A 26,014-nucleotide genomic window follows, 5' to 3' on the forward strand; every position below is an offset into this window, starting at 1 on the left:
AATTGAAAATAAGGAAGGAGGGAGGGGGGAAGGAAGGAAGGGAAGAGGGAGGAAATAATGAAGTGGAAATGGGGGAGGAAGGGAGGGAAGAGGGAGAAAAAATGAATTGAAAATAAGGAAGGAGGGATGGAGGATGGAAGGAAGGAAAGAGGGAGGAAAGAATGAAGACGGAGGAAAAAACATTGGTATCGCTTGATTAATTTCAAACTTGATTCCAGATGGGATTTTTGAAAAGTGGGTGGGAGCTCAAACAAATTAACGGGATAAGATTTTTCACAACACTAAAGCGGGCAGAAGGCTGAAAAGCAGCGATATTCCTTGCCGCAGGAAAGGAGACCACAGAGAAAGCCATCTGTCCTCCGGATCGGCTTCTCCAGGTATGAAAATGCTGCTCCCCCCCGCACCTCCCCGCAGGCCCAACCACGCTAACGGCCTACCTGGAGTGCATTGGCTGTTGGCGAGACAGGTGCTGTTGGCTTCCATTGTATCGACGCAGCATTCCGCGTCCGACTCCTAGTTGTACAGAGAGGAAATAAACAGCGCATTTTTTCCAAAGTTCTGTTTGCTTTGCGCTCCGTTTTGTAATTTGCTCCTCTGCGTGAACAGCAAACCACAATGCAAAGTGGCCTTAACGGGGCACCACCTTATTCAAAGCACCAAAATAAAATTAATAGGACAGGAGGAGAGGCCACGACTGTGGCTGGAGGAGGTGGGGGGGGGAGAACGAAAACGACACAGGCAGCTTGGAGTCGTGGGAAGAAATATCCCCCCTGGGTTCAGTTCGAAGCCGGGAGAAAGACACGGAAAAGATGGAGGCCGATTGGAAAGATGGTTTTAATGGCGAAGCAGAACCACCAAGCGCATGGCTCTCTGGCGCAGCTGGACCACATGGGGTTCAAATCCCAAAGTCACCCCCTTCCGGCTTTTTTCCAGACCCCCAGATTGGCCGACGAATCTCTCTATATAAAAGTGTGTGCGTATCTGTCTGTGTGTTCCAGCATAACTCTGGAACGCCTCAAAGAATTTCAGCCAAACATGGTACGTAGGTGACATACTCTCAGGAAACAAATACTGTGGGGGTAAGACACCCCTAACACCCCTCGGATGTGTGTTCTGTTAAGATACAGCCTTAAAATGGTTTTTACTGTACTGCCGTAAACTGGTTTCTACTGTACAGCACAGTGGAATTGCCATGGTAATGGCTTCACAGTACTCCACAAGGGGGCTCTCTCTGGTAAGGGGGAAAATCCAACATTAGAAATTACATTTGGTCCGGACATTTCTGAATGTCTAATACAGGATTGAGGGACATGGTGGCTCAGTGGCTAAGACGCTGAGCTTGTCGATCAGAAAGGTCAGCAGTTTGGCGGTTCAAATCCCTAGCACCACGTAATGGAGGGAGCTCCCGTGACTTGTCCCCGCTTCTGCCAACCTAGCAGTTCAAAAGCACGTAAAAAAGGCAAGTAGAAAAATAGGAACCACCTTTGGTGGGAAGAGAACAGCGTTCCGTGCGCCTTCGGGAGTTGAGTCATGCCGGCCACATGACCACGGAGACGTCTTTGGACAGCGCTGGCTCTTCAGCTTTGAAATAGAGATGGGCGCCCCCCCCGGGGAATAACTAGCACATATGTGCGAGGGGAACCTTTACATGTAACTGTATGATTGGGATAAACAAATACCCGGGCAACGCATGGTTAACAGCTAGTTTGATAAATAAATAAATTTCCCCACCGGAGCGAAAACCCATCCAGTCTCCATCTTGATTGTCGGCGGTTTCCTTTTGACTTCCTGCCCAGAGTCATTTGGCTGGACGCCATCCCAGCCAGCTCACCACGAACATTTAAAAAGCACATTTTCTGTTCCTGCAAAGAATTCCGCGCCGGGCATAGAATAAGCTCTCCGCGTTCCTGCGGTGTTCCACTGTGAAAGCTGCTGTTTTATTGACCATCTGGAGCCCCATTTCCCCAGGCGGGGAACACGGTGGTTTCGCCTTTTGTAAGTGAGGTCTGCGGCTCGGCCGGGGCTCCAAGTCAAGGCCCCCCTCCCGCCCCAAGATTGGTGGGATCGATTGGGAAAAACGTCCCTTTTAAATGAGTTGTCAAGAACACAACTGCTCCGCGATCTCCAGCCAAGCTTTTCACGCAGACTTATTGTCTTCTTGGCAAGCTTTACTCGCTCGAATGCTTTAAGGCCTGCTGATCTCGAACGGTATTTTCTTCTTCTTGAAGTTGTAGCACGCCGTACGGCCGGCGGGCTCTGGAATTGATCGATGGCACAGACAAAATAATAATTCAACCGGGGCGCTGGGTTTGCGGTTTCAAAGCGGAGAGAGATGAAGATATATATACTTGCCGTTCCCGGGATAACTTCGGGAAAACTTTGACGTGAGGAAGACAGGCAGCTCTCGAACTGGCAACTGTTCGGTTAGCGAACCGTTTGAAGTTACGACTGTCCTGGAAAAAGTGGCTTATGACCGTTTTTCACACGTACTACACAGGGGTGGCTTCCAGCTTCTTTTACTGCCTGTTCGCACTTCAGGCGCACGCATGTGCAGAAGTAAAAAAAAAATTGCTTCTGCTGATAGAACCGGTTCGGGGGCGTATCTGACCTACTCAGTCGAACCGGGCCGAACTAGTAGAAACCCACCTCTATTACTACTGTTGCAGCATTCCCATGATCACGGGATCAAAATTCGGACGCTTGGCAACTGGCTCATATTTATGACAGTCACAAGAGAGCACCTTTGTGCGATCTGCCAAGCCAGATTCACTTAACGACCGGGTTACTAACACTGTAATGGTGCGCTTAACGACTGTGGCAAGAAAGTAAAACCCACTCGGCGAATGTCTCAAAACTTCGCAACAGAAATGTTGAGCTCAGTTGTGGTCCTAAATTGAGGACTAGTTATATTTGACACGAGAAAGATGGCTTGCATAAAATAAAGACCGATTTTAAGGTCCTATTTGCTATATTGGTGCCTCTGATCGAACAAATAAAATTCTACATAACGGCTGATTTAGGAGAAAAATATATATAAGATCTTGATCCTATCTTCGGCTGCTAGAAGATTTTAATTGCGGCCTAAAAGATGACGTTAAACTAAATCAGCTAAATTTAAATTTGGGTTATTCTGAACACGGCAAGGTGCAACATAAAAAAGGCATCTAAATTTCAGAAAATGTGGAAAAGGACAATAAAACATGACTTGGATACTTCTGAATCTCGGAGCTAAAACTGGGGCCCATATTTGGAGATGGATGAGGCAGAGGGAGAAAATTTTTCAGAGGATAGCTTTTGGGAAAGAAAACAAGGGGAAAAAAATCCGCTTCTGCCTCCCAGAAATTTGCCTCCTTGCAGCAAACAGCAAATAGCCTGTTTCCGTTTCAGCACAGCCTGATTAGCACAAGAAAAAAAAATCTACCTCTCTGCCTACCAGCAATTTGCCTCCTTGCAGCAAATAGCCTGTTTCAGTTTCAGCACAGCCTGATTAGCACAAGAAAAAAAAATCTACCTCTCTGCCTACCAGCAATTTGCCTCCTTGCAGCAAATAGCCTGTTTCAGTTTCAGCACAGCCTGATTAGCACAAGAAAAAAAAATCTACCTCTCTGCCTACCAGCAATTTGTCTCCTTGCAGCAAACAGCCTGTTTCAGTTTCAGCACAGCCTGATTAGCACAAGAAAAAAAAAATCTACTTCTCTGCCTACCAGCAATTTGCCTCCTTGCAGCAAACAGCCTGTTTCAGATTCAGCACAGCCTGATTAGCACAAGAAAAAAAAACTACCTCTCTGCCTACCAGCAATTTGCCTCCTTGCAGCAAATAGCCTGTTTCAGATTCAGCACAGCCTGATTAGCACAAGAAAAAAAAATCTACCTCTCTGCCTACCAGCAATTTGCCTCCTTGCAGCAAATAGCCTGTTTCAGTTTCAGCACAGCCTGATTAGCACAAGAAAAAAAAATCTACCTCTCTGCCTACCAGCAATTTGCCTCCTTGCAGCAAATAGCCTGTTTCAGTTTCAGCACAGCCTGATTAGCACAAGAAAAGAAAAAACTACCTCTGCCTACCAGCAATTTGCCTCCTTGCAGCAAATAGCCAGTTTCAGTTTCAGCACAGTCTGATTAGCACAAGCAGCTGTTGGTCGGACCTCCGTGCTGTTTCAGGCTGCAGAGATTGCCATAGCTTATTGCCGCCTCCGCGCACCTCCTTTTCAGCCTCCGCATCCCGTTTTCGGGCTACGCGTGCCCAATTTTCCACCCGTTCCAGGCGGCGAGGATCAAAATAGGCAGAAAATGGGGTGTGCGGAGGTGGCAATAGGCTATGGCAATCCCCGCAGCCTGAAACAGCTGATAGTCGGAGGCCGATCCAACCGACAATCAGCTGTTTGTGCTAAGCAGGCGGCGCTAAAGCTGAAACAGGCTGTTCACTGTTTGCTGCAAGGAGGCAAATTGCTGGGAGGCAGAGGCCAAAGGGTGAGAGCCAGCGGGTGAGCAGGGCTACATTCGGTGAATAAGACCCACCCAAATTTTCACTCTCTTTTGGGTGGGGGGAAGTTGGTCTTATACTCTGAAAAATATGGTAGCTCTACCACACCGGGAAATTCTGACAAGGAAAGAAATCTTTCCTTGCCTTTTTAGAGAGAAAAAAAATGAGAGCAGATTCTGTTCAGAACAGACTGTAAGTTACCGGTTTTGGGAATTCTTGCCGTTCCTCGAACAGAAATCTAACCTGCCCTGATTTGGAAATGCTCTAAATCAAGATTAATGCAGCGAGTCACCTACGAGCCGGTGGAAGGGGTGAAAAATAAAAAGAATATATAATCCAGCCTTTGTAAAAATCATACTCGGAGGGAGTAAGTCAGGCATTGTCCATGTGGAACAGTGTTTTTCAACTTGGAGGTGTGTGGACTTCAACTCCCAGAATTCCCCAGCTAGCATAGCTGGGGAATTCTGGGAGTTGAAGTCCACAGGTCTTCAAATTGCCAAAATTGAAAAACACTGGTCCGAAGCAGTGGTGGGTTGCAAACATTTTTACTACTGGTTCGGGCATACTTAATACAATACAATACAATGCAGTAGCAGAGTTGGAAGGGACCTTGGAGGTCTTCTAGTCCAACCTCCCGCCTAGGCAGGAAACCCTACACCGTTTCAGACAAATGGCTATCCAACATCTTCTTAAAGACTTCCAGTGTTGGGGCATTCACAACTTCTGGAGGCAACTTCTGTTCCACTGATTAATTGTTCTAACTGTCAGGAAATTTCTCCTCAGTTCTAAGTTGCTTCTCTCCTTGATTAGTTTCCACCCATTGCTTCTTGTCCTGCCCTCAGGTGCCTTGGAGAATAGCTTGACTCCCTCTTCTTTGGGGCAACCCCTGAGATATTGGAAGACTGCTATCATGTCTCCCCTATAAAAAAAGATGTGGAGACTCTAGAAAGAGTGCAGAGAAGATCAACCAAGAGGATTAGGGGACTGGAGGCTAAAACATATGAAGAACGGTTGCAGGAACTGGGTAGGTCTAGTTTAATGAAAAGGAAGACTAGGGGAGACATGATAGCAGTCTTCCAATATCTCAGGGGTTGCCACAAAGAAGAGGGAGTCAAGCTATTTTCCATGAATGACAGACAAGGAATAATAATGGATGGAAACTGAACAAGGAGAGATTCAACCTGGTAATAAGGAGGAATTTTCCCACAGTGAGAACAATCAATCGGTGGAACAGAAAGTTGTGGGAGCTTCATCCCTGGAGGCTTTCAAGAAGAGATTGGGCTGCCATCTGTCAGAAATGGCGTAGGGCCTGCTGCTTGAGCAAGGGGGGGTTGGACTAGATGACCCACAAGGTCCCTTTCAACTCTGTTAACCTGTTGTATCTTCAATTTGCAATCAGGAAACAAATTCCTCTTTCATTCCCATAGAGGCGGCAGAGGATTTCTACAGAAAACAGGGGTGGCTGTTTTTTTTTGTTTTGTTTAAAAACAAACAAACAGCCTTCTCATTCACAAATCCCGGCTGATCCGATCTACCGACTAATACCCTTTGGAGTCATCAGTAATCACAAGTGGAAATCAGGATTAAGACGCTGCGGTCTTCCAGAGCCACATTAGGGACACTCGCTGGAGGAACAGATGGCTGAACCTCCCTCGTAGCATCCTCAGAGGAGGGAGAAGGGGAACCCAATGTGGCTTGTTAGAGACGTAATTTAGCCCGGGAGGAGGGCCGTCAATCAACCCACGAGCCAATGAGCCAACTGCGGGTTATGCTACTTATAAAATTCCTGTGTCCAGGTCACGAGTTTCAGTGGCTAAACCTGAGCCTCTCTCTTTGATTTTTAATCTTTCCCTTTTTATTTTGGACTAGCCGATAACCTGGCGTTGCCTGGGAATTTATTTATTTTTTAGGGGGAAAATGTCCGGACCAAATGTCATTTCTAATGTTGGATTTTCCCCCTTACCAGAGGGGGTGGAGTACTGTGAAGCCGTTAGCAGGGCAACTCCACTGCGCTGTACAGTGGAAGCCATTTCACGGCGGTAAAGTAGAAGCCATTTTATGGCAGTACAGTAGAAGCCGTTTCAAGCCACAACAGGCTGTATCTTAACAGAACACACACACCGAGGGGTGTTGAGGGGTATCTTTCCTCCACAGTATTTTTTTTTCCAGAGAGTAAGTCATCTGTGTACCAAGTTTGGTTGAAATTGTTTGAGGCATTATAGAGTTATGCTGGAAGACACACACACACACACACACACACACAGAGACGTTTTTATATATATATATATAGAAGATTTCAGCCAACAGCCACAAACCATACCTACCAAGCTGTCAGTGGATTTGCTGGTGACTTCTGCTCCCAGCACAGTTAGAAGGAAGACGCAGGGGACGGCCATGGCTAGGATGGAGCACAGCCTACGAAGAAAATAAAAGAATATATATTCTTACAATAGTTCATTTAGCGACCGTTCATAGTTACAACAGTGCTGGAAAAAAGTGACTCATGACCACGTTTCACATTTACGACTGTAGCACCATCCCCCGCCCCTACAGTCATGTGATTTACATTCGGATGCTTTGAGAACCCATTCACGCTGCAGTCAGTGGTGGGATTCAAAACTTTTTACCACCAAGGAACAGAAGTTGCCTTTGGAAGCTGTGAGCCATCTGTCAGAAATGGTGTAGGCAGGGTCTCCTGCTTGGGCAGGGGGTTGGACTAGATAACCTACAAGGTTCCTTCCAACTCTGTTAATCTGATAGATAGATAGATAGATAGATAGATAGATAGATAGATAGATAGATAGGTAGGTAGGTAGGTAGGTAGGTAGGTAGGTAGGTAGGTAGGTAGGTAGATGATAGATAGATAGATAGATAGATAGATAGATAGATAGATAGATAGATAGATGATAGATATAGATAATAGATAGATAGATAGATAGATATGTAGATAGATATAGATAGAAAGCTAGAAAGATAGAGATTAGAAAGATAGCTAGATAGCTAGATAGATATGTAGATAGATAGATAGATAAATAGATAGATAGAAAGATAGAGATTAGATAGATAGATAGATAGATAGATAGATAGATAGATAGATAGATAGATAGATAGATACATACATACATAGATAGGTAGGTAGGTAGGTAGGTAGGTAGGTATAGATAGACATAGGTAGGTAGGTAGATATATTAGATGATTGATAGATTAGATAGGTAGATAGATTAGACAGATAGGCAGGCAGGCATAGATAGGTATAGAGAGAGAGAGACATGTGGATGGATGGATGGATGGATGGATGGATGGATGGATGGATGGATGGATGGATGGATGGATAGATAGATAGATAGATAGATAGATAGATAGATAGATAGATAGATAGAGTAGGTAGGTAGGTAGGTAGGTAGGTAGGTAGGTAGGTAGGTAGGTAGGTAGATAGATAGATAGATAGATAGATAGATAGATAGATAGATAGATAGATAGATAGATAGATAGATGATTGATAGATTAGATAGGTAGATAGATTAGAAATATAGGCAGGCAGGTAGATTAACAGAGTTGGAAGGGACCTTGTAGGTCATCTAGTCCAAATAGCTTTTTGCACATCCATCCACACCCAGCCTGGACATGCAAACATAAGAAGAAGAAATCTACTTTTACCAATTTTGTATGAATCAACCCTTGGGAAAATCCCAAGGATGCAAAACTTCCCAATTTGGATTATCAGCTTTCGACCTAAGTTTTATGAAAATCAATTTTTGAGAAGGATGAAAAACCCTGGTTACTTGGGGTGATCAGAGAGAGTTTGTAAACAGTCACAAGCCCTTGCAAAACCAAGATCTTCCACCCCTCTCCTGCCTTAGAAACCAAAACGAAGGGACGCAAAATGAATTATGTCTTCTAAAACTCCCGAGAACGATAATAACTTTTGCGAAGCCATTCGCGCGGCGGTATTAAGTTCTAATTTGGCATGCACAATTGGGAAGCAAATTCCAGCAAACATCAAAAGGCAATTTTTATCAAATTAAGAGAGAGAGGCTTAAAAAAGAAAAGAAAAAAATAATAATAATAGTAAAGTGAAAAGGAATCCGATGAAGTACAAGAGAACAAATTGGCTTTTTGATAAGCCCCAAATTGGGGGGGGGGAAGATGCGCCTCCTTCAAGTGATAATTGAACGTCCTTTTTTCTCGCCCATCTTTAGAAAATGAAGTATCTTTTTAATCTTCCCCAAAATTAACCAAATGCAGCTTGCGAAACACAGAGAGAAGGAATGAAAGCTTTTCGCATCCGTCAGCTTCAAACCAAACGGAGCGGAGTAGTTTTATTCCTTTATTCCTGAATTTATCGCATCAAGGACCGAAGCGAACGCATGGGGAGGAGAGTGAAAAACGGAGTGAAAATTCACCCTTTCCACTCTCACATCAAGAGGCGCATCAAAGCTTTGCGGCCTATGAAAGCGGGGGGGGGGGGGCTCGTATGGCTTCCTGTTATCGGGCGCATCAAACGAAGGGCATAGAAATGTTCATTCTGCAAGCCTGCAGGAGAACAAGGGTCCTTGATGCAATCCAATTGACTTGGATTTTTTTTTTAAAACCCTCAATCTTAGGATCAAAGGGCTACTAGCTCTGGTCAGACTTTTTTTTTTAAAAAATATGTATTTATAGCAATTTTTCCCCTACCGTTGACAATATACTTGAAATTGCTTTCTTACCATCCCATAACTCCATCTTATCTTACAACATTCCTACTTCTTCCTTCCTTCCCTCCTTTCTTCTCTCCTACTCTCCTTCCTTCCCTCCCTCCTTCCCCCTTCCCTCCCCCTTCTTCTCTCCTTCCCTGCTTCCTTCCCTCCTTTCTTCCTCCCTCCTCTCCTTCCTTCCCCCTTCCTTCTCTCCTACATTCCCTCCTTCCTTCCCTCCTTTCTTCTCTCCTTCCTTCCCTCCTTTCTTCTCTCCTTCCTTCCCTCCCTCCTTCCTTCCCTCCTTCCTTCCCCCCTTTCTTCTCTTTCTTCTCTCCTTCCTTCCTCCTCTCCTTTCCCTTCTCTCCTTCCCCTTCCTCCCCTTTACCCTTCCCCTCATCGTCCCTTATCTCCCCTCTCTCCTACTCTTACATTCCCTCCAATTCTTCCTCTGCTTTTCCCTCTCTCCTATTCCTCTCCTTTCTCCTCACCTTCCAAGGGGAAGCCCTTCATGGTAGTGGATCTGAGTACTTGAGAGACCGCCTTCTGCCGATTACCTCCCTTCGTCCCATCAGATCTCACAGAGTGGGCCTCCTCCGAGTTCCATCCGCCAGTCAGTGCCGACTGGCGACTACGCGGAGGAGAGCCTTCTCAGTAGCAGCTCCGACCCTTTGGAACGATCTCCCCGTGGAGATTCGCACCCTCACCACAGTCCAGACCTTCCGCACAGCCCTTAAGATCTGGCTATCCCGCCAGGCCTGGGGATAAGATCTTCATACACCCCACCCGAATGTTGAATGAATGTTGTGTTTTATTGTTATTTTTATTTGTACTCACATATTATTTTACGTTTTGTCTTGCACCCCCTTCCCATGAGTTGTAAGCCGCCCTGAGTCCCCTCAGGGAAAAGGGCGGCCTATAAGTGACAATAAAATACTAAAAATACTAAAAATACTTCCTATCTTTCCTTCTACTCCTCCTTCCATCCACTCTATCCGTTGTTGTGTTTACATATTCTCCCCTTCAGGGGGTGGCTCTGGTCAGACTTATATCGGACTGCTGTTGTGGCCCGCCGGCGAATAGTGGAGCTGGCCACAGAGTCGGACAGTGAGGAGGTTGGGGAGGAACATGTCCAGTCCTGGGGGCTGAGGAAAGCTCAGACGAGGGCTCTGCATTGGAGGCAGAGAGGGAGCTAGACAGCAGTGAGGCAGAGGAACAGCTGGAGCCTGTTCCCAGTGTGAGCATGCGCAGAGCTGCCAGAAGACAAGAACAACTAAGAAAGCAGGGTTGACTTGGGAGTAAAGCCACACCTTGGAGGTGATTGGCCCCCACCACCCAAGGAAACAAAAGAGGAGCCAATGGGGAGTGGGCTTTTGCAGGAAATAATTAGTTCCTTCGGTTGTTTCAAGAGAATTTCTGTTTGTGACGATAAGAGACTAAGTGTTTGGAAACTAGTTATCTAGCAGCTCGCCAAGCGAGATAAGGTTCGTGTTGATAAATATTCCTCTGAGAGACTGTTTGCCAAGCCTTGCTGACTGTGAATGAAAGGGATTCACAGTCGGGTAAATAAAAGAGGTTTTTGCCGGGACCCAGACTTTGCTTCATGCCTGTTAAGGAAGCTTAGGTCAGAACAACTGCGACATGTAGGTTTAAATAGACAAGCATCTCTGTTCCAGGAGTCAACTGCCCACATCTGGCAGAGGTGCCAGAGGAGCGAAAGGGGAGTGGAGCTTGCAGGAGACAATTAGTTTGCTTAATTGGTTCGTGAGACTCCTTGCCCAGTTTTGCAGAGATCGGCCTTACAGCTCTCCAAGCCAGATAAGGTCTGTGACCGTAAATCCTCCCTCGAAAGACTGGATGTGACTTTGCTTGCTCTAGCAGGAGACCCTATCGGTTGTGGCCCACCAGCGGCCAGTGGAGCTGGTAGTAGATTCGGACAGGGAGGAGGTTGGGGAGGAAGATGGGCCAGTCCTGGAATCTGGGGAAGGCTCTGATGAGGGCTCTGTGTCGGAGGCAGAGAGGTGGCCAGGGCCATATGCCAGTCATCAGCTGCCTTCAGAGTCAGACCTCAGTGAGGCAGAAGAACATCTGGAGCCTGTTCCCATTTTATGCTCATGCACAAAATTGCCAGACAAAGGGAACAGCTAAAGAACAGGGGTCGATTTGGGAGTAAGGCCACAGGTGGATGATGAATGGCCCCTCCCAGAGGAAATAAGAGAGGAGCGAAAGGGGAGTGGAGTTTGCAGGAGGCCATTAGTTTGCTTCATTGGTTCGTGACTCTCTGAGACTCCTTGCTAAGTTTTGCAGAGATCGGCCTGGCAGCTCTCCAAGCCTGATAATGTCTGTGACCGTAAATCCTCCCTCGAAAGACTTTCCTGGATGTAAAGGAGCAGAATTCACAGCAAATTAATAAAAGGATTTTATTAATTAAGTTGGGACCAGGAGTTTGCTTCACGCTCTCCGATCAGAAGACCAGGGTTGACCAGGGTTGACCAATATTGTATCACAAACGTCTGGTGTTTTGTCAACATCAGCGGGGGGAAATACACAAAAACAACCTTCATTCCTTCCAGATTGCCAAAAATCACTGAACTGAGCCTCTGGCTGTTCAGTGGCCTGACGAATCCTTTTCCAAATCTGGAATTTAACCACCGAGCTGTGACGGTCTTTTTGGGGGACAAGCTGGTTTATTTTGAAACCAGGTTTTTTTTTTTCCTTTTTAAACCAGCCTGAAAAAACGAGAAGGCTGCCTCAAAGGGAAATCGGCGACCTCCCGTTTTATCGATCTTGTACCAGAGGCTGTGCCAAAATAGATCTACCCTCCATCTCATTTGGAAAAGGAAAAAAAACTGGAGCCCTTTGTAGGAAGGATGGGGTAAGCTGGATGGTGTCTTTATCAACCAGACAAGGATTATTTACGGAGCGATTTTTCTCGCCTGCCACACATTTGTAAGAGGCTCTGGTGAACATTTGCTCTCTGGCTGCTGGCCTGGCATTACGGCCCCGAGAATTGATCTGTCTCTTTTCAAGATGGAACGGCTGATGTTTTTATCCTGGCTAAGCCTATATTTCTCGCACGCTTTCACAAAGACTGGACTCGCTTGGCAGAACAGCTGCCTGGCTCAGCGCTGGGCTGAATTGCAGGCTTTAGATAAACGGGAGTTGGAAGGGACCTTGTAGGTCATCTAGTCCAACCCCTTCCCCCCCCCCCGCCCAAGCAGGAGACCCTACACCATTTCTGACAGATGGTTGTCCAGTATCTTCTTGAAAGCTTCCAGGGATGAAGCTCCCACAACTTCTGGCTAACAGAAGGCTAACAGAATAACGGAGTTGGAAGGGACCTTGTAGGTCATCTAGTCCAACCCCCTCCCAAACAGGAGACCCTACACCATTTCTGACAGATGGTTGTCCAGTCTCTTCTTGAAAGCTTCCAGGGATGAAGCCCCCACAACTTCTGAAGGCAACTTCTGTTCCTTTGGTCGACTGTTCTCACTGTCAGGAAATTCCTCCTTATTTCCAGCTTGAATCTCTCCTTGTTCAGTTTCCATCCATTATTCCTTGTCTGGCCTTTGGGTGCCTTGGAAAATAGCTTGAGACCCCCTCCTCTCTGTGGAAGCCCCTCAAATATTGGAAGATGCTCTCCTGTTTCCCCTGGTCCTCCCCTTCACTAGACCAGCCATGCCCAGTTCCTGCAACCGTTCATTGTATGTTTTAGCCTCCAGTCCCCTCATCATCCTGGTTGCTCTTCTCTGCACTCTTTCTAAAGTCTCAACCTCTTTTTTACATCGTGGCAACCAAAACTGAATGCAGTACTCTAGGTGTGGTCTTACTAAGGCCTTATAGAGTGGGGTACCTCACTTGATCTTGAATCAAAGCCCCTCCTGCTTAGGAGCCGTATCGCACAAGGATGGTTTCAAGCTGCTTTTCTCCCTTTGTCTTTCTAATTTTGAACAGTCACTACATGAACGGATGTAAATCAAGGACTACCTGAATTTTGGGAAAGAGTTCCCAAAGAATCCAGGACCGAGGAGCCGAGCGGTCTCTCAATCAGCCTCTCCTTTAGGATAACAATTTAGCAAGGATACGGATATAAATAGCATTGAGAAGTCCTCTGCTTCTGAAACACAATGGGGGGAAAGAACACCACAAGGGGATCTAAAAACCAGCCCGTTTCTTTCCAGCCTATTTTGTCCCCCAAAAGAGGGCAGAGGCCTGGGGTTCTGGGGCCGCGGTGGCGCAGTGGTTAGAGTGCAGTACTGCAGGCCACTTCAGCTGACTGCTAGCTGCAGTTCGGCGGTTCTAATCTCACTGGCTCAAGGTTGACTCAGCCTTCCATCCTTCCGAGGTGGGTGAAATGAGGACCCAGACTGTGGGGGCTGATATGCTGACTCTGTAAACCGCTTAGAGAGGGCTGAAAGCCCTATGAAGCGGTATATAAGTCTAACTGCTATTGCTATTCTGCTATTTTGATCACACCTGCCAACTTCTCAGGCCCTTGAAGACCGGGATAGTATTCTGACTGAGGCTTCCCGAGAGCAGGAAGCAAACTCTTTGTCCCGACAAAAACCCCATCTTATTAATTGACTGTGAATTCTGCTCCTTCACATCCAGCAAAGTCTTTCAAAGTAGGATTTACGGTCACAGACCTTATCAGGCTTGGAGAGCTGCCAGGCCGAGATCTGCAAAACCTGGCAAGGAGTCTTGGCGAGTCACGAACCAATGAAGCAAAGTAATTGTCTCCTGCAAACTCCACTCCCCTTTCGCTCCTCTCTTATTTCCTCCGGGAGGGGCTATTCATCATCCACCTGTGCCCTTCTCCCAAATCAACCTGTTCTTTAGCTGTTCCCTTTGTCTGGCAACTTTGCACATGAGCACATTGGGAACAGGCTCCAGATGTTCTTCTGCCTCACTGATGTCTGACTCTGAAGGCAGCTGATAATTGGCATACGGCCCTGGCCCCCTCTCTGCCTACGACACAGAGCCCTCATCCGAGCCTTCCCCAGATTCCAGGACTGGCCCATCTTCCTCCCCAACCTCCTCACTGTCCGAATCTGCTGCCAGCTCCACTGGCTGCTGGTGGGCCACAACCGATAGGGTCTCCTGCTAGAGCAAGCAAAGTCACATCCAGACCTCCAAGGTCCCTTCCAACTCTTGATATTCTGTATTCTGTCTTGTCCAGGCCGAGCACAAGATTTTAACTAAAGCTGTGGCTACTATCTCGCTTTGCCACTCGTCAGTTTCAGGAAGATACAGTATTTGGAGAAATAAAAAAATAGAATGCACCTTGGATCCCAAAGTCCTCTTAACGGACAAATTTATAAATTAGACTGTTTGCATCAATTCTTTTCTCTTTTTAACCAACTGAATTGGCAACGAAAGTGGGAGAATTATTTCACAAAGGACCTCACCACTCCTGCCTCCGTGCTTCCCCCACCGACAGTGAAACCCACCCGCTGGGCTTCCATTCTCTGGCGCTGCTACTCAGCCGAGCTGCGTGCAAGCAGGGCTAAAGATTTCTAATACTTAAGCTGATTAAAAGAAGCCGGGCGATCAAAGCAGGCCGTTAATCGGGATTGTAAGGCAAAGAATGGCTTTTGAATGGCTTGTCAATTAAAAAAACAACAACAACAACCCGGCAGCAACTCGGTTTCTATAAAATAGCTTTCCCTGAACGTGCGTTAAGCTCACGTCGGAGCAGGAAGCGAATATTTCCAAGGATCCAGACACACTTCGGATTACAGCTCTGGTTTCTTCAAACTCTCCCAGTTTGGGTTGGTTCTAACAACCAGGCGTGGCAAAATTATGGTTGGAAGATCTCTGGTAGGCATGGCGCAGGGCCAGCTGTGTTGGCGTAACACAGGGGAGGAGAATATTTGTGCAGGAATCCCTGTTCTTTGCTATATGCTAGTGCAGGGTTGGCAACCCCCCCCCCCCGGCTCTGGAGCCGCATGTGGCTCTGGAGCCGCATATGGCTCTGGAGCCGCATGTGGCTCTGGAGCCGCATATGGCTCTGGAGCCGCATATGGCTCTGGAGCTGCATGTGGCTCTTTCATCCCTCTGCTGCGCTCCCTGTCGCCGGTCAGCACCACAATTTTGAGAGGAGCTTCCGGTTAGGGGAGAGGAAGCAGGGCACGCCAGGACGACACTCTACGGCAAGGGGAAGGTTTTCCGGTCAGCTCCACAATTGATAGGGCTTTCGGTTAGGGCAGGTAGAGGAAAAAGGACGTCGTGCTAGGAAGAGACTCTTATGGTGGGAGAACCGGACTTCCGGTCGGCTCCAGAATTGAACCGGGAGGAGGGGGGACGGACGGACTTCCGGTTAGGACTTTTGTGGCTCTTTGAGTGTTTAAGGTTGCCAACCTCTGTGCTAGTGTATGTGTGAGGCCAAATTGGAGTGTTTCTTTTCTCACATGCTGGAATTCCTGCTCCCTCCTTCCTGTCCTTCCTCAGTTGCCTTCTGCGTGTTCTCAGAGTCCCTCTTCCCACTCCAAGGCTGAGAACCCCGGGGTGGATGAGGCGAACGCATCCTTCCTCTCTGTTCCTCCACCCCACAGGGAGACTCACACATCTCTGAGCTTTCGAGCAAAGCTTTTCACGCCACAACTGGGAACATCGAAGCCGCAGCTTCAAAACGCACATAAAAAAAAAACAAAAAAAAACACCCCATCATCGCGCATCGCAAAACTCAAGGGCGAGGGAATTAATCAGAGGAAAGAATATAAACAGATTGGTTAGATAAATTTAATTTGGAATATAAATGAGGGTGATTAGCGCCAGGGCCCGCAAGGCCCACAAGCTTCATTCAACAAATTTTCTTTCCCACCCTCATTTCGAATCTTAAGAAGGCCAACAAAACCAACCTCTTCCCCAATCTTTCAATTATCTAGCCAAAGTTTTCCAAGGCCCCGGGTAATCCCTCTTGGTCACGGCTGCTCTGCTTCCTTCCTTAATGACCTGAGAGCCAGACTGGACGCAACCAGTTGGAAAGTTTGCAGAAATTTGAAAAAGCCGCAGCTCGCCTTGCCAAATTCCTAGGCAGAAGAGCGTTCATCGGGGACGATCTACACCGCCGGCGGCGGCAGGGGGGGCTTTTCCTAAAAAATTATACCCATATAACAGCACCATGGGGTGATAAAATAGTTGAGCTTCGTGTATTAAATGTTTAAAGTTTAATAACATTTATATGCCACCCGATCCCGTAGGACTCCGGGCGGCTAACAATACAAATAAATCAAAAGGAAGAGAAGGAAAGATAGATTTAAAAAAAGAACACACCATACACTCCGTTCTACGTGGGGCTGGACCGTATTTTGGGGTCAACAGCCCCAGGCCTGCCGGAACAGCCAGGTTTTAGTGGCTTTACGGAAGGCCGAGAGAGTGGGAAGGGTCCGGATCTCCGCGGGTAGATCATTCCACAGGGTCGGAGCAGCTACAGAGAAAGGTTCCACCACAAATCCGCGGTAGACTAAAGCGCGCTCGACGAAAGCGCGCACGTGACGTCATCACAGCGCGACGAAAACGGCACGCTGTGAGCAGTAAATTTAAAATTAAAGCGAAAACCTTACCCTAACCCCCCCAAACCTAACCCTAAACCTAACCCTAAACCTAACCCTAAGCCTAACCCTTAACCTAACCCTAAACCTAACCCTTAACCTAACACTAAACCTAACGCTAACCCTTAACCTAACCCTAACCCTAACGCTTAACGTAACCCTAAACCTAACCCTAACCCTTAACCTAACCCTAACCCTAACCCTTACCTTTATGTGAATCGACTTGCTTTAATTTTATTTTAATTTTAATTTAATTTATTTTTAATTTTATTTGTTGCGCTGCTGCTGTCACGTACGCGCTTTGATCGGGCACGCTTTAGTGGACCGCGGTTTTGACGGGTCACGCAGAGAAAGACCTCCCCCCGAGTAGCCGCCAATCGGCATTGCCCGGTCGACGGTACCCGAAGGAGGCCCAATCTGTGGGATCTTATAGGTCGTTGGGAGGTATGTGGCAGGAGGCGGTCCCGTAGGTATCCAGGTCCCAAGCCATGTAGGGCTTTAAAGGTAATGAAACCTATTGGTACCTGGGAAACTTCAACCAATTGTTGGTAACGGAGGATGATTAGAGGTGTCCTTTCTCTTACAACTGTTTGGCCAGAGTTCCAGAACCTGTTGGGCTGGTTACCCTGCCCAAATTTTGATTCATCGCCTTCCTTGAGTCATTCCAGGAACTGGGTTCAAAGGACACCGAGCATTTCTTTCGCTCTTTTTTTGCCTTCAAAGATACAAAAAAGGCTGCACAAACTTCCATGAAATAATAGAGGATTTCCCCAAGAAATCTAGAGAAGCAATAAAGACTCTCAGAAATGTATCCTGGGTTTTATTCTCCCTTTGGGATATGCTAGGAGGTTTCTTGTATTTGAGGGGCTGCCACAACGAGGAGGGGGTCAACTTATCTTCCAAAGCACCAGAAGGGCAGACAAGGAACAACGGAGGGAAACTAACCAAGGAGAGAAGCCACCTTGAATTAAGGGGAATCTTCCTAACAGCGAGGACAATCAACCAGTGGAAGAGTTTGCCACCAGAAAATGTAGGTGTTTCCATCGTTGGAGGTTTTTAAGAAAAGATTGGACAGCCACCTGTCTGAAATGGTATGGGGTCTCCTGCTTGAGCAGGGGGTTGGACTAGAAGACCTCCAAGGTCCCTTTCCAGGCTCTATTCTGATTCTTGATTCTTCTAGTTTGCTAATTCCACAATTTTTCCTCTCTTGGAGACACCAAACTGCATTCTTTTGACCAATTCAGGAACTTCATTCCCCGAAGGAAAAAGAAATCCATTTTAGCTGGAAATTCTAAAGGGGGGCAAAAAATAGCACTTTATCCCACACAGGATATGTTACCACTTCTTTTTGACAATTAGGAATGTCACACTCGAGACATTTCCACCTAGTAAAGTTGTGGCTAGCTACCTCGAGATCCTGTGTTCTTCTCCCCAGCTGTGTTATGCTTCTGGTTGCTAGTTCTCATGAAGGTAGGGAAGGAGGAAAGCCTAAAACCCCGCCTTACCTACAGATTTTTGTCCCCCGAAAAGTGAAATTGAGAGAAAAGGCTTGTTTCCTTAGAAGACGAAAGCGGTTGAAAGCCACCACCCTAACTTACAGGAAGTCTGGTGACATCTCTTTGAAGGTGGCCGTGGGCCACATAAGGGAAAGGAAGTGTAACTTTGCACACATACGATACCAGTTGTATTTGCAGGGGGGGGGGTCATGTTTCGTGCACCTGATTAGCTAGTTCCTTTCTGTACCAGCTGCAAAGGGTCAGTGATTCTCCAGCAGCAATTTTCTGTTTCTGCTTTTTCAGCCCAAACCAAGTTTTAGAGCAGCTCAGATGGCTCTGGGGAAGGAGTTCCCCACCCTGGCCTCCTCCTCCTCCTCATCTATCTATATATATAAAAGCCAAATACCATTCACACATCATCACAAAATCTCCAGAACCATAAAGCCTACAAACCTGAAATTTGGCACATATGTTTCTCTTGGCTTCTAGGTGCTTGCTAAGAAAGGATTTTTCAAAATGACCATCGGATCATTAGTATTTCTTATACAGTATTATATTAACACGCTCTGATGCTAAGGAGTTCTACTCCCTCTCCCCACCTGAAAAGAACTCTGTTCCAACTGCCAGTTGCTTCACATTCCGTAACCTCAGTTCCAACTGTCAGACGTTCCACTCCTTCATTCAGGAGCGGTTTGGGGCTCCTTACAGTACTAAATGTTGGTACCTCGCCAAAATGTCTACGCCTTCCACCTATGGAACTGCGTCCGGACTCAAGGTGGCAGGAGCGATATTCCCTTCTGTGTTTCAATCACCGACCACCATTGAGCCAACGGATTGTGAAGTGAATTTCCCCCTCACTGCCCGATCACATAGTTTCATCATGAAGCACAGATATTCAGCTAGTATATAAAAAGGAGCGAAAAAATGGACCCCGAATTAAAAATCGCGAAGGCTTTTTAAAAGACAACCGAGCAGAAGAGCCAAGTTCCCAAGCGACAGACAGAGATGTAATATTACACGTGTGAATAGCAACTCCCGGGTCAGCCTGGCTGGGAGCGATGGGAAATGTACTTCTGGTTGGGCCTGAATGGGAAAGTGGAGGAGGCCGGCCGAAGGCGTGCCAATAGGAGATGATGGGCGAAGTGGTCTCACCACCCCAGGAAAATAACACAATTCATACCAAGTCGGTGGGGGATGATAGGTATTGCGTTCCCCCAGATCTAGAAGGCACCGCATCAAGATTGGCTGGAAGGGGAGGATGGGTATGGTAGTCTCATTGATCTAGCATTGGGAAAGGCAGGCAGGGGAGGATGGGTGCTAAGCTTTAAAGGGGCTATAAGCAGACAGGGGAGGATGGGTGCTAGGCCTTATAATGGGCCTGAATGGGGAGGATGGGTGCTAGGCTTTAAATGGCCTGAATGGGAGGGGAGGATGGGTGCTAACTTTAACTGGGCTAAGCAGGCAGGGAAGGATGGGAGCTAGACTTTAAATGGACCAAGCAGGCAGGGGAGGATGGGAGCTAGACTTTAAATGGACCAAGCAGGCAGGGGAGGATGGGTGCTAGACTTTAATTGGGCCAAGCAGGCAGGGGAGGATGGGTGCTAGGTTTGAATGGGCCAAGCAGGCAGGGAAGGATGGGAGCTAGACTTTAAATGGACCAAGCAGGCAGGGGAGGATGGGTGCTAGACTTTAAAGGGGCAAAGCAGGCAGGGGAGGATGGCTATTAATCCCTACGCATGTGCAAAGCCTTGCATAAGGAGGAAGGCACAATTGCTGCACGCCTATTGGCGGGGAGCAGGAGCCCCATACCCCGGAGGGGGGGCAGGGGATGATGGGTGCTGTAATCTCGCGCCCTGCAGGCGAAACTGGCATGCCGTCCCTCCCCGGGGGCCAAAGCTGGACACCTGTCCCCATAAGCCACTCCAGGAACCCCCTCGGACCCGAGATGCCCCCAAAGGGCGGGGCCGCCGCTAGCCCCGCCCACCGCGCGCCCCCACCCCCTCGCGGCCTCACCTGAGCGCGCGGGCGCAGGAGCAGCCGTTGGCGGCGGCCGCCAACCGCGCGACCGGCTCCCGTTCGTACCCCCCGCCCTGACACGGCGGCCCTACCTCGCGCCCGCCCGCTCCTCCCTGGGATTTGTAGTCCCGACGGCCCCGCCGCGGCCCGCCCGCGCATCGGGTGGGAAACTACGCTTCCCGTCGACCCCCGCGGCGCCGCCTCTCACCTCGCCCAGGTAGACGCCGTTCCCGCCTGGCCTCCGCTTCCCTCGTTTCCCCCCCACCCCACCCCCGCGGTGCCTCTCGGGAAATGTAGTTCTGAGTGGGGACGCCATGCTGAGATGCTTAGGCCGCGGAGACTACAAGAACCAGAGATCCGCCCGGGCGGGGAGGCCATCTTGAGGTTGCTAGGAGACCAGACGCCCCTAGTTGAGGCAAAGGGTTCAGGTGAGAGAAAGGGGGGGTGTATTATGTGTGTGTTTTGGGGGGGTATTTTTGTGTCTCATAAATTCACCTCAGCTTTAAATATATAATTTATACAATATAATTTACAACATAATTTAAAAGCTCTGGAACCTGTGCCAATTTAAACACCTCAAAAAGTAGGCGAGGAACAATATGTACCTGCACACCTGTAATCATCATCCTATACACGAGGCCACTCCAATTTTAGGCCATAATTTCCCCAAAATTGTGTCAGAAAACTGCGGCAATGTGGATTTTGCCCTCCTCGTACACAAAAGAATGGCATCTGTTAGGCTTTAATAGTTTAGCAGGTAATTATATATTTTATTTTAAAGAAGCCGAGCCATTTTCCCCCTCCCAAATCCTCCCCAAATTTCCTTCTCAGAAAGCAACAATTGATTTTATTCTGGTATCTATCTATCTATCTATCTATCTATCTATCTATCTATCTATCTATCTATCTATCTATCTATCTATCTATCTTATCTCTCTATCTATCTATCTATCTATCTATCTATCTATCTATCTATCTATCTATCTATCTATCTTATCTATCTACATACATTTATACATACATATACTGTACATATACATAGACACAGACACATATACATATACTGTACATAGGCACAGGAACAGAGACAGACATATACATATAATGTACATATACACATACACAGACTTACACATACACTTATATACAGTATATATACTATACATAGACACATAAACACACACACACACATATCTGCATAAATATACGCAGATATACACATACATATATACATATACTATATATAGACACAGATATACACACATATATATATGTGTGTGTATATATATACTATACACATAAACAGACTTACACATACACATATATACAGTATATATACTATACATAGACACAGATATACACATACATATATATATATATATATTTACTATACACATATACAGACTTACACATACACATATATACAGTATATATACTATACATAGACATATACACACACACACATATATATATACATATACTATACATAGACAAAGATCTACACATACATATATACATATACTATACATAGACACAGATATACACATACATATATACATTTACTATACACATACACAGACTTACACATACACATATACATAGACACAGATATACACATAAATATATACATATACTATACATAGACACAAATAGGTATACATATACATGTACTGTACATATGTATATACATATACTGTACATAGACATATACCTACATAGACCCAAACACATACACATACATATACATATACTGTGGATATACACATATATATACATATATAATTTTATTTATGATTTTTCCTTTAACATCCATAAATACCTGGTGGGCAGTGTACTGTTTGGGGCAACATACTTTACATACAATTCTAATAAAGGTATCACACTTTAGATACACATAATCATAATTTTTCCACTTCTAATATTATTATGCCGAAATATAAAGTTACTATGTATACACCAATGTTAGCATTTTTTTTAAGGGAGGTTGTTCTGAGCCTGGTTGCATTTCTTCCTTTTAGGCTATAATTAAACACATAAATCAGGGGTGTCCAACTTTGGCCACATTGAGGCCTGTGAATTTCGATTCCCAGAATTCCCCGCTGACTGGCCGGGGAATTCTGGGAATTGAAGTCCCCTGTTCTTAAAAGTGGCCAAAGTTGGACACCGCTGGCATAAATGAAGCTGAGGTCAAAAGCGGATTCCCCAAAACCAAGTAAATGAACAAAGAAGAATAAAGTTAGATAGGCAAAAAATTAGGGGGGATTATAAGATTAATATGACAATTTTTTTTCCTGCAAATGTTTATCTGAGGAATATCAATCTGGGCCATGGACAGAATTGGCCAACTTCTAAGATTTTACAAACAAGCAGGCACTACATTCTCCTGGAAGGTATGGTAGCCAGAAATGACTGATCAGAGCCCTGACTCTTTTTGGGGGTGTGCCACATCTAAAAGGGGAATGATTTTCCTCACATGATTATGGTTTAACTTTTTTGACCCACTTTGTCTGCCTTGTGGCCTTCTGTAACATCGGAGTAGTGTTGAAATCCTAAATATTTTTGCCGCGATTACAAAGATGGAAGCATGACATTAAAAACTGTCAAAGGGGTTGTGCTCCCCCAAACGCTTTCCACTTGTTGGTTTAATTTTGGGCCTGCAAACCTCATCCAGCTCATGCCTTTAGCTGCCTTCCAAATGCAAAATATTTAAAACATTTGTCCAACAGAACGCTGTGATGCAAACTTTTCAGGTCTCTCTTTGCTGTCAAGGCAGCTTTGAGGCAATCGGTTTGTCTACTGGAGGAGATGAGACAGAAAGGCAACCCAGAGATTAGAGTGCGATAATTCTTTTTTTCATTGCAAAGTCAGATATTTTCTGTGTTTTGGATGCAAAGGGAGCAGAAGCTGGAGTCTTGAAGTAGCTCTCAAAGGACCAGGGCTTCCAGAGCCTCCAACAGATGTCCACTTGAAAATTAAGACCTCATCCATGCCGAGGCTTTGTATAATCCGTAGATTATAATAGAGAGTTTCTATTTTTTGAACCAGAGATCTCCACCCAGCAGCCTGGAAAACTTATGTTGCCAGCTGGAACCAAACAGCTGGTGCCATCAGAGACAAAGGTTACGCTCTTGTTTTTAATCCCTATGGTTGAAATCTCTGTAGCCTGGCAAGAAAGACATATGTTTTCTGACTGGGTGGGCACACTGCTGCTAGTTTTCATTTAATGGGTGTCAGCCTTCCCTCCTGACAGGCCATTAGAATATCACACTTTCGGGGACAACTGATGAGCTTATTAATCCTAGTTGCAGAGGGACATTACCCTCGGGGGTCAAATTTTATACCCCTCAGATAGGGTTCGCAACTTGGGAGTCCTCCTGGACCCACAGCTGACTTTCGACCACCATCTGACGGCTGTGACCAGGGGAGCATTTGCCCAGGTTCGCCTGGTGCGCCAGTTGCGACCCTACCTGAACCGGGAGGCTCTCACAACAGTCACTCGGGCCCTTGTGACCTCTAGGCTGGAATACTGCAACATGCTCTACATGGGGCTGCCCTTGAAGAGCATCCGGCGACTTCAGCTAGTACAGAATGCGGCCGCGCGAGTGATCGTGGGCGCACCTCGGTTCGCCCACATAACACCCATCCTCCGCAAGCTGCGCTGGCTACCTGTTGATCTCCGGGTGCGCTTCAAGGTCCTACTTACCACCCATAAAGCCCTTCATGGCAGTGGATCTGCGTACTTGAGAGACCACCTCCTGCCAATTACCTCCCTGCGACCTATTCGATCACACAGATTAGGCCTCCTCCGAGTTCCATCTGCCAGTCAGTGCCGACTGGCAACTACGCGGAGGAAAGCCTTTTCAGTAGTAGCTCCGACCCTCTGGAACGATCTCCCCGTGGAGATTCGTACCCTCACCACCCTCCAGACCTTCTGCACAGCCCTCAAGACCTGGCTATCCCATCAGGCCTGGGGATAAAGATCGTAACCTGCCCCCACCCGAATGATGAATGTTGTGTTTTATTTCTACTTGCACTGTTTTCATGTTTATTGTTTTATTGTCTTGTACCCCCCCTTCCCTATAAATTGTAAGCCGCCCTGAGTCCCCCAGGGAAAAGGGCGGCCTATAAATAATAAACTCAAACTCAAACTCAAACCCTTGTAAGTTTGAGTTTCTACTTCCAGTGACTTTTTCCACAGCCACCAGGCCTTTCTCCCCACCCAATTCGGTTTCTTCAAAGTCGAAAAACTTCCTGTTGAAAGGGAAAGTCCAAGAAAATTGAACCTCTGACTCTACCCTGATTTGATAATCCCATCCATTCTGTTTTGGCTCCTCCTGCAACATCTCAGGCTCCTCCCTCTCCTAACTTCAGTTCTTGCTTGCTCACGGGAACCAATGTATAGTTTATTGATAGTCCTCGACTTACTATCATTCATTTAGCAATTGTTCGCCGTTACAACGTTACTGCAAATAGTGATTTATGACCAGTCCTCTCACTTAAAACTATTGCAGTATCTCCATGACCAGGTGCTCAAAATTTAAGCACTTGGCAATCAGTATGTATTCAGGATGGCTGCAGTATCCCTGGGTTTTCTGATTGCCAATCAGCTTCTGACAAAATTCAGTGGGGGAAGCCAGCAACAATTGCAGTGATTTGCTTAACAACCTTGGCAAAAAAAAAAAAAAAGGTCGTAAATTTGGGTGAAACGCACAACATCCTTGCTTAGCAAGGGAAATTGTGGTCCCAACTATGATCGTAAATTGAGGGTTACCTGTCTGTAAATAAAAGTATGGACATTTATGCCTTTTCTGTTCAAGATTGCGATGTGGAGCACACTTTTGATATTATCCTCACAACACTCCTGCAAAATTGAACGGATGGCAGGCTGGTGACTGGTCCAAAGCCTCTGTGGCAGAGGGAATCCAGCTCTCCAGACACACACCTACACCAAACAACTCTGAAATTTGGAGTTTGTTGGCAGTTGAGCGACTCAACATTTTGCACAGGCTAAAGCCCATTTCATATATTGCAGCGAGGAGCAAAATCTCTCCCTCAAAAATAAAATAAAATCTGAAAATTGCAAAGAGCAAGATTTGCTTAATGTTCTTTTTGTTTGGCAAAACAAAATCGATATCCACTCCGTTGATTGGAGGGATAAAAGTGCACGGTGGAAATACTTTGGCCTTTATTGAGTTTTAAGCTCTGCGAATTAGTAAAAGGGCTGGAGAAAGTCTGAAATAACAAAAGCCAAACTTCACAGAAAATTATTGGCTTGGGATTTGAAAGGGCCCAAAGTCATCTTAAACCCAAGTCCCTTTCCCCCAAATATGCCTGACCCACATTTTTAATGCGTAATATTTGTGCCTGGCGAGGTGGTTTAGGCTTTTCAAAATGCCATTAAGATCTCTGGAGAATACACCACAACCGTTTTCCAGGTATTTTAATAAACTAGTCTATTGGTCTTGTGCTCAGCTGAGTGAAATTTTAATTATCTGTATAATGAGGCCCAGTATTTTTCTGCCTGCTTAAAAAAAGGGCGGGGGAGATAGTTTATTCTATTAACTTAAGCAGTGAACCTCTGTTCTGAACCCAAAGCCATCTTAGCCCCCTAAACTATTGCTGTTCCTTCCCACACATACCCCACCTCAAACTCCCACATTTTGTATTCTGAGCAGCCATGGTGAAGCCTAGAAGTCAGGCATTGCTCACATAAACCAGCAAAACGGGTGGGGTTCAGCCAGTTTGGACCGGTTTGGGGGAACGGATGTTAAGTGTGCATTTGGTTTGCCAAGC

At 46.4% G+C, this 26,014-nt stretch overlaps 1 protein-coding gene across 3 annotated transcripts in view; it reads right to left on the minus strand.

Annotated features, from left to right (window-relative positions):
* Window positions 1-20,470, minus strand: part of CUNH1orf159 (chromosome unknown C1orf159 homolog) — a 33,248-nt gene extending 12,778 nt beyond the window's left edge. The window contains exons 1-3 of one of the 3 annotated variants that reach the window (XM_087702675.1): window positions 20,430-20,470; window positions 6,805-6,895; window positions 438-513 (exon numbers count right to left, since the gene is read on the minus strand). In XM_087702675.1, coding sequence (XP_087558801.1) covers window positions 438-513; window positions 6,805-6,876 — 148 coding nt within the window. In that variant the 5' untranslated portion in view covers window positions 6,877-6,895; window positions 20,430-20,470. Of the gene's footprint in view, window positions 1-437; window positions 514-6,804; window positions 6,896-20,218; window positions 20,320-20,429 lie in introns of those variants that run through there. The other 2 variants (XM_087702676.1, XM_087702677.1) reach the window with 2 other exon arrangements.
* Window positions 20,471-26,014: the final 5,544 nt, after the last annotated feature.

The sequence above is a fragment of the Thamnophis sirtalis genome, unplaced genomic scaffold (genome assembly GCF_051295495.1).
Source record: "Thamnophis sirtalis isolate CommonGarterSnake01/CBP01778 unplaced genomic scaffold, rThaSir2_p1.2 scaffold_15, whole genome shotgun sequence".
In the NCBI taxonomy this organism is placed as follows: Eukaryota; Metazoa; Chordata; class Lepidosauria; order Squamata; family Natricidae; genus Thamnophis; species Thamnophis sirtalis.